This window comes from Phaseolus vulgaris, chromosome 7 (genome assembly GCF_000499845.2).
Source record: "Phaseolus vulgaris cultivar G19833 chromosome 7, P. vulgaris v2.0, whole genome shotgun sequence".
In the NCBI taxonomy this organism is placed as follows: domain Eukaryota; kingdom Viridiplantae; phylum Streptophyta; class Magnoliopsida; order Fabales; family Fabaceae; genus Phaseolus; species Phaseolus vulgaris.
In genome coordinates this window covers 25,994,430-26,003,883 of record NC_023753.2, presented here as the reverse complement: position 1 = coordinate 26,003,883, position 9,454 = coordinate 25,994,430, and the positions used below count along the sequence as shown (strand labels likewise).

Sequence of the window (9,454 nt, the reverse complement as noted above, 5' to 3'; positions counted from 1 at the left end):
AACATGTTGGGTGTGCCTCAAATTCTACATTAATAAAACACACCATCATGCCATCACAGTCACTCACCACACACCACTATCTGAATTCCACCACCACCACCACTCTTCTACTGTAAAGCACATACAAACAAACAAAACCGCCCCCTCTCTCTCTTGCCAACCAAATGAAACAGTAAAATCACTATCAGCCACCACCTATGATGACACATGTTCACACTTGTATCTACAAAATGAAAGGTAAAGCTTTCCCATGTAAGAATATTAAGAAGCGATGTGCATGGTAACTAAGTTAATGATATTGAACAGTCTTAAATTAATAAACTTTAAATGAAACATGAGAAAACAACATGTGGGATTTTCAATAATGATATAAATAGTAAAAGTGTGTGTTATTTGGAATTTGGAATATTGTGTTGTCTATTCTTTCTCCTTGGCATGTGCCATATATAGTGGTCCAGGGGATCCCATTCCGAAATTCATTGAAGCCGATCGAAGAATGAAGTAACTGTAGTGACGAGTCGCTTCAATTGACCTTTTTGGCTCCGTTCACACAATTTCTGGAGAATCTGCTGCAAGTTTCTTATTCCCACACGGAACTAACTCGCTGTTAAACAACAACACACGGAAGCCTAGTTATTAGTTAAATTTGTTAGAAAGAAACAAGACATTATTGAAAGGGTGTAAGAGAGAGAACCCATCTCTCTCTCTCTCTCTCTCTCTCAGGCTTCGTTGTAATAGCATATGCTGCCACGCTTAGCCTACTCGCCACCATCATTCGTCGTCGTTGGTGATTGTCGTTTCAGCTTTTCTCTGTTTCGCAATTTGGGTTGAGCAGTGCGTCACGTCACCATCGATTTCAGAGATCACCCGGGTGGGGAATTTTGTATATTTCGCCATTGGCTGTCTTTTGTTGTCTTCAAAATTTGATTTTTCAGTGCTACCCCACTGCAACGCCAGCATCCTCTTCTTCTCTTTCTTCTTCGTCTTCTCTGATGTTGAAATAAACCTCTTTCTCTTTGTTTTCACGTGCGTTTGGTTCTCCTCATTTTCTGTATTCTGAGATGCCCCTTCTCTTCTATTCGGCTCCTGGTTATTCTCAATCCGTTTCTTCTTCATTAACACACTATTTTCAGTAATGGGTGTCGCACGTTTCTTCCATGATGTCCTAGGATTGCCCGTGTTGGAACTTGCGACAATCTGCGTGAACCTCACTCTTGTTCTTTTGTTTCTCTTTGTTGTCTCGGTGAGACGTGCTCTTGTGTACCAGGGTGGTTTTCGATTTGGTAAGAATGGGAACAGCGGCAATGCCAGCCCAATATGTAGTGTCATTGATGAAGAGAGGCGTGGTGTTAGAATCGGTTTGGTGTTCAAGTTGTCAGTGGTGTCCTGTTTCTATGTTTTGTTTGTGCATGTTTTGGCCTTGGGGTTTGAAGGGGGTGCTTTAATTTGGGGTGAGGATGACGTGGATTTGTCTCTTCTCTCTGTGCCTGCTGCACAGTGTTTGGCTTGGTTTGTGTTGAGCTTCTGGACCTTGGATTGCAAGTTCAAGGTGTCAGAGAGGTTTCCAGTTCTGTTGAGAGTTTGGTGGTTTCTGTGCTTTGTTATTTGCTTGTGTACTTTGTATGTTGATGGGAGAGGGTTTTGGGAGAATGGTTCTCAACATCTATGTTCTCGTGCTGTCTCCAATGTTGCTGTCACACCACCTCTTGCATTTTTGTTTGTGGTTGCAGTTAGGGGTGGGACTGGTATAATAGTTTGTCGGAACTCTGATCTTCAAGAGCCATTGCTTGTCGAGGAGGAACCCGGGTGTCTCAGGGTTACTCCTTATTTAGATGCGGGACTTTTTAGTTTGGCCACTCTTTCTTGGCTGAATCCACTTCTTTCAATTGGTGCTAAGAGGCCACTTGAGCTTAAGGACATTCCACTTGTTGCACCAAGAGACAGAGCCAAGACTAGTTATAAGATTCTGAATTCTAATTGGGAGAGGTTGAAGGCTGAAAATGACAATCCCTCTAAGCATTCTTCGTTGGCTTGGGCGATTCTCACGTCCTTCTGGAAGGAGGCAGCTCTGAATGCTATCTTTGCTGGTTTGAATACTTTGGTGTCATATGTAGGCCCTTATATGATAAGTTACTTTGTGGATTACTTGAGTGGCAAGGAGACTTTCCCCCATGAGGGATATGCCCTTGCTGGTATATTTTTTGCTGCGAAGCTTGTGGAGACTGTGACAACTAGGCAGTGGTATCTAGGAGTGGATATCTTGGGTATGCATGTTAGGTCAGCCCTAACTGCTATGGTATACAGAAAGGGACTCAGACTCTCAAGCTCTGCCAAGCAAAGTCACACAAGTGGGGAGATTGTCAACTACATGGCTGTTGATGTTCAGAGGGTCGGGGACTTCTCCTGGTACCTTCATGACTTGTGGATGCTTCCTATGCAGATTGTTCTTGCTCTTTTAATTCTGTACAAGAATATCGGAATTGCTTCTATAGCAACATTGGTTGCTACAGTCGTTTCCATTGTCGTCACGATTCCTGTGGCTAAGATACAAGAAGATTATCAGGATAATTTGATGGCTGCCAAGGATGAAAGGATGAGAAAGACATCAGAGTGTCTTAGGAATATGAGGATTCTCAAGCTGCAAGCTTGGGAGGACAGATACCGATTGAAGTTGGAGGAAATGCGTGGAGTAGAGTTCAAGTGGCTAAGGAAATCACTCTACACTCAGGCTTTCATAACTTTCATATTCTGGAGCTCCCCTATATTTGTTTCAGCTGTCACTTTTGCTACTTGCATACTTTTGGGGGGTCAGTTGACTGCAGGTGGTGTTCTCTCTGCTCTAGCTACTTTCAGAATTCTCCAAGAACCTCTGAGGAATTTTCCTGACTTGGTGTCAACCATGGCTCAGACAAGAGTTTCTCTTGATCGCATAACTACTTACCTTCAGGATGAAGAATTGCAGGAAGATGCGACCATCGTCATGCCGCGTGGCATTTCTAACATGGCCATAGAAATCAGGGATGGTGTCTTCTGCTGGGCTACTTCTTTGCCTAGGCCTACTTTATCAGGAATACACATGAAAGTGGAAAAGGGGATGAACGTGGCTGTTTGTGGCATGGTTGGTTCTGGGAAGTCAAGTTTTCTTTCTTGCATCCTTGGAGAGATTCCAAAGCTGTCTGGTGAAGTACGTTATTTCTAAGATAGAATAATATTTTAAATCTTATTTATCTTTATGCATAGCTATTTGTACATTTGAAATACTCTTGTTTATGTCCGTTTTACCTGATGAATTGGACAATCCTGCAGGTAAAAGTGTGTGGTTCTGTTGCATATGTCTCCCAATCTGCTTGGATTCAGTCAGGAAATATAGAAGAAAATATCCTGTTTGGCACCCCAATGGACAAAGCGAAGTACAAGAAAGTTCTTCATGCTTGTTCACTGAAAAAGGATCTAGAGCTTTTCTCACATGGAGATCAAACAATTATTGGTGACAGAGGTATAAATTTGAGCGGTGGCCAGAAGCAGCGGGTTCAGCTTGCACGAGCACTCTACCAAGATGCTGAAATTTACCTCCTTGATGATCCCTTCAGTGCAGTTGATGCCCACACTGGATCGGAATTATTTAGGGTTAGCTTTCTTAAGCTTGGAGTTAATGATGCTGTTTAAATGATTTTTTGGGTATACAGTTTAAATGTATTTGGTTTGGCTTAATTTGCATGTCATGTAACTGCAGGAGTATGTATTGACAGCGTTAGCAGATAAGACAGTCATCTTTGTGACCCATCAAGTTGAATTTCTTCCTTCTGCTGATATGATACTGGTATGGCCTTATTTTGTCTTACACATTTATGCAATAAAAGACCTGGATGATGTTTATATTTCATTTCAGGTGTTTTTGTATTTTTGCCTTTCAACGTTATGTATTCCCTGCATGATCAGGGGTTGGAATTGCTCTCTACTGTTTCACTTTCATGCATTTTTTCTCTCTCCCCATATCCTGGTTGGGTTCTTAATTTTTTCTTTTTATATTGAATCTGGTCTTTCATAACACCTTCACTCTTTTGAAGTATGGTTCTTGATTTCCTTTACTATTTTCAATACGTAAAAAAACAGAACTTCACAAGTATATACTGCCAAATCTTTACTACTTCAGACATGTCAAGGAAACATATGTAAAACAACAAAGCAGTCAGTTTTAAGATTGAATATGCAATATTTTTAACGTGATAATATTATAGATTGACATGAGATGTCGACAAGCTGTAACATCAAGGAGAGAGGAAAGTTATTAGTTTTGCATCTATATGAAATTTATCTGTGCACACAATCTAGTAAAGCTGCTTATTTGATAATGGAACTCTTGGCTCCCTCCCATGATATTGTTCTGTTTTATGGCAGCTTCCTACTGAGTTACTCCAATGTATTGGTCATTATGGTAGTTGAATGTTTTGCCACTACTTTAAAAAACTTTTCCTTTTCTTGTCTGGTATATCATTGGTCCCTAGTCTCCCTTTATTTGTCAAGTTGTGTAATTTATCTTTGCCTATAAAGATATTTTATTCTTTCAAGAATTCTCTTTTAGTTCTCTTTCTCACGTTATTTTTTCAATTTTGAAGGTTCTTAAAGAAGGTCATATCATACAGGCAGGAAAATATGATGATCTTTTCCTAGCAGGAACGGATTTTAAAACTCTAGTTTCAGCTCACCATGAAGCAATAGAGGCCATGGATATTCCTAATCACTCAGAAGATTCAGATGAAAATGTACCTTTGGATGAATCTATTATGAAGAGTAAGACGTCCATTTCTTCTGCAAAGGATATTGACAGTTTGGCAAAGGAAGTTCAAGAGGGATCATCAGATCAGAAAGCAATTAAGGAGAAGAAGAAAGCAAAACGCTCAAGGAAAAAACAGCTTGTTCAGGAAGAGGAGAGGGTTAGAGGTAGAGTCAGCATGATGGTCTACTGGTCGTACATGGCTGCAGCATATAAAGGTTTATTGATTCCACTCATAATCATGGCACAAACATTATTTCAGTTCCTCCAGATTTCTAGTAGTTGGTGGATGGCTTGGGCAAATCCTCAAACTGAGGGAGACCAGCCAAAAGTAACACCTACTGTTCTTCTTCTTGTATACATGGCCCTGGCTTTTGGGAGCTCATGGTTCATTTTTTTAAAGTCTGTTCTCGTGGCTACATTTGGTCTAGAAGCTTCACAGAAACTCTTTTTCAACATGCTTAGAAGCATTTTCCATGCACCAATGTCTTTCTTTGACTCTACACCAGCTGGAAGGATCTTGAATCGTGTAAGTTCTATTGTTTACCCCCTTCTCCCTGTGTTTCTGTTATCGTCTCTTCGTGTGTGGTGTACATCATATAATGGCCTATTTGTATAATCCAGGTTTCAATTGATCAAACTGTTGTAGACCTTGACATTCCTTTCAGACTTGGAGGGTTTGCTTCATCAACAATACAGCTTATTGGCATTGTTGCTGTAATGACAGATGTTACATGGCAAATTTTGCTCCTAGTAGTCCCAATGGCTATTATTTGTTTGTGGATGCAGGTAATTAGAGATCTGCTTATCTTTTTAATATTTAAAACCGCTTTCTTGAAAGAAACAGAAAAAAACTTGTGCTTAAGCCAAAAATGAACTCATGAAAGATAGAATAAGGTCCATTTATTTGAGAAATATCAATTCATCACTTTTTTGGGAACAAATTATTCAAGGGAAAGGAGAAGACACAGTGATAAAGGACTATAAATTCTTCATTAATACGTTGCATCTTTTCTTTCTTGCTTGTGTACTACCCTGATTTGTGATCAGATGAAAATTTTGACCATCAATTAATACCTCGCAGAAATACTACATGGCTTCCTCAAGGGAACTGGTACGTATTGTGAGCATCCAGAAATCTCCAATTATACATCTTTTTGGTGAATCAATTGCGGGAGCAGCCACCATTAGAGGGTTTGGACAAGAAAAAAGGTTCATGAAGAGGAATCTCTATCTTCTGGATTGTTTTGCACGACCATTCTTCTGTAGTCTTGCAGCGATTGAGTGGCTTTGCCTGCGCATGGAATTACTTTCAACCTTTGTATTTGCTTTCTGCCTGGTATTACTTGTTAGCCTTCCCCATGGAAGTATTGATCCCAGTGAGTATTTCATTCTGATTACTTGTTTTGCATCCCTATTTTCGCAGTGATTTGCTGGAGGGTTAGGTAATGTAGCATCGTTAGAAGTTATTACTGAATAGTAATCCCTTCTAATAAGTTATTGTTGGATAACCGACGTTGACTACAGATATGATCAAATTATAGTATAAGAAGGTGCAAACCTCACCTTACAAGCTGATTTTGTGAAGTTGAGATAGGTTTAAATTGTACTTTTTAAGAGTTATGTTGCTTGCTTGCACTCATTGGGAAAGAGATCTAGGCTCTTGGTAGTTAGACTGTTGTAGATGGACGTTCTCAACTTTTTTAACAACTGTCATTTTGATTGCATCTTTAACGTAGCTGTTTTACACTGTTTTCTTGATTCCGTCGTTACACTTGCATTTTAATTCCACTTCAAGCTGTTTATGATATAATTGGTATTGCACTGTGTGATAGGATAGGAAAGGGCATAAGTGATGGCTTGAGATCTTGCAGAATGCAATAATAGATAACATCTGTTGCTAATCACTGTTACTTTTCCGTGAAGGCATGGCTGGACTTGCAGTAACATATGGCCTGAATTTAAATGCACGTCTATCACGGTGGATACTCAGTTTTTGCAAACTTGAAAATAAAATTATATCCATTGAAAGAATTTATCAGTACAGCCAAATTCCCTGTGAAGCGCCAGCTGTTATTGAGGATTCACGCCCTCCATCCTCATGGCCTGAGAGTGGGACAATCCAATTAATTGATCTGAAGGTACTCAACTAAGCTTCACATTAAGAATGTTATTTATTTTTACTGAGAAGGCTTATTCTATTTTGTCTTTAATTTCATCTTATGAAGTTTTGTTTTTGCCTTCTGTCTATTAATAGGTGAATTTATTGCTAATTGCATCTAAATCATGCTCCTAGCAATTTTACATGCATCAAAGGTTTTATAATGATTTTTCTATTTCAAATAGCTCTATCTCATGATGATGTATCTCCTTTTGAAGGTACGTTATAAGGAAAATCTTCCTGTGGTGCTTCATGGAGTATCCTGCATATTTCCTGGTGGAAAGAAGATTGGAATAGTTGGTCGTACTGGCAGTGGCAAATCTACCTTGATTCAAGCATTATTTCGATTGGTTGAACCAGAAGCAGGGAGTATCTTTATAGACAACATTAATATTTCAGATATTGGCCTTCATGACCTTAGAAGCCATTTGAGTATCATACCACAAGATCCAACCTTGTTTGAAGGCACCATTCGAGGAAATCTCGATCCTCTTGAAGAGCACTCTGATAAAGAGATTTGGGAGGTATGTATTAATTGAATAATTATATTTATTTAAAACTTCACAGCAAAAAATAAATCCTATTGCATTTGGGTTTCAAATGTGTACGTATAGTTTGAGATAAATAAGAAATTATTTTTAGTAGAGAAAATGAGTACTATTATCATTACTAAAGTGGGAGTAGGAGATTACCTCTGCTTGATTGCTTTGAGTTTAATTTTTCACAGGCCTTAGATAAGTCTCAACTTAGTCAGATCATCCGTGAAACAGAGCGAAAGCTTGATATGCCAGGTAGGACATCAACAACTGGAATATGCCTTTGTATCTTTTCTTTCCACACCCTGAAAAATGAGAAATGAAAGGTGAAATGTTTGGAATCACGAGTTGCTAATGTTTAAAAAAAAATCTGCAGTGCTGGAGAATGGAGATAATTGGAGTGTAGGACAGCGACAACTTGTTTCTTTGGGTCGAGCTCTGTTGAAGCAATCAAAGATACTTGTACTTGATGAAGCAACTGCATCAGTCGATACTGCTACTGATAATCTTATACAGAAGATTATTCGAAGAGAGTTTAGAGATTGCACTGTCTGCACTATTGCACATCGTATTCCTACTGTTATTGACAGTGATCTAGTGATGGTACTCAGTGACGGTGCGTATATTGCAGCTTTGGGAAATTGTTCCAATAAAGTAACTTTCACATGCCAAGTAAATGAAGTAACTTACAATCTAAATGAAGTAACTTACAATCATTAAAAATAATTAACATCAATCACCTTGCACAAAAATAATTAACATCAATCACCTTGCACAAGAAGGAAATACAACTGAAATGAGTTATAATATTGAGTTATTGGGATGGTTGGGCTGGACTTCATTCATTATGGTTCACACTTGGTGCTTATGAAGTCAATTTTGACATTTTACAGGTCGAGTTGCAGAGTTTGACACTCCATCAAGGCTGTTAGAGGACAAGTCATCTATGTTTTTGAAGTTGGTGACTGAGTATTCATCGCGATCAAGTGGCATACCAGACTTTTAAATCAGATGAATATGCATCAAAACCTTCAATGTTGGAGGTGGAAAGAACTCAAGAATCTTCAGAGTTAGTGGCAGCAAGAGCTCAAGACATTTCAAATGTCGAAACAATAATGAGGCCTCAGTTGCTGCCACTGCTGCATTCGGCACGTAGCGAGACATAAAGTGAGTGGATGCACATGAGTCCTTACGGATCAAGCACTACAGTGGGAGGAACTTAGTTTCCAGTTTGAAAGTACCATCAGTTGATTGAACCCCTTCAACTGCATTGAGGAGACTTAGTTGTATAACACAAAATAAGATGATTGGTCTTCACAGGAGGCGTCTGCATTGGTTTCAAATTTAAATAATGTTAACACGCAGTTTTGACAATGAGGCAGTAGGCTTTTTGCATGCTTAGAAAAGTGTAGAGTTGGAACTAGTATTTTGTATTACACTTTTTCTTGTTTGTTTCAGAATTATTTTAGTGCATTCATTGCCTGAGATTTTCCCTTTACTTTTGCTCCTACCTTTTTTGCTATTTAGTTATCTTTTCTCTGCCATATTCCTTTTCTTATATCATAGTTCATAATATCCTTTGCCATATATTGCTACTATGCTGATGATCATGAACTGGCTCACTCGATAGCCAAAAACATAATGCTAGATGAAAACTTTTCTATGATTTCATAGCTGGTATTTTTATGGAACCACGTGAAGCGAAGTAATGCCTAAATTGTATCATTTTTTTCAGATTTTTTTAGGGGAATCAATGTTCAACACATGAATAATACAATTTTTAGTATAATGGGTCTATCACATTATGAGTATATATATATATATATATATATATATATATATATATATATATATATAAGGTTTATTTGGAAGTTGTCAAAGGAAATAAATCAATCCCAAGAAGTGAAAATATATAGGGTATAAGCTTTAGGTCAAAGTAATAGAATTTAACATCGTCCATAAGTATATTGAATGAGTACACGA

At 38.5% G+C, this 9,454-nt stretch overlaps 1 protein-coding gene across 1 annotated transcript; it reads left to right on the top strand.

Annotated features, from left to right (window-relative positions):
* Positions 1 to 255: 255 nt before the first annotated feature.
* LOC137828950 (ABC transporter C family member 5-like) lies at positions 256 to 8,969 on the top strand. Its single transcript, XM_068635722.1, has 11 exons — positions 256 to 3,184; positions 3,307 to 3,627; positions 3,734 to 3,820; positions 4,617 to 5,303; positions 5,399 to 5,563; positions 5,859 to 6,153; positions 6,701 to 6,915; positions 7,154 to 7,459; positions 7,663 to 7,726; positions 7,848 to 8,087; positions 8,365 to 8,969. Exons 1-11 carry the CDS (start codon positions 1,136 to 1,138, stop codon positions 8,475 to 8,477), a joined length of 4,542 nt encoding a protein of 1,513 aa, XP_068491823.1. The 5' UTR covers positions 256 to 1,135; the 3' UTR covers positions 8,478 to 8,969.
* Positions 8,970 to 9,454: the final 485 nt, after the last annotated feature.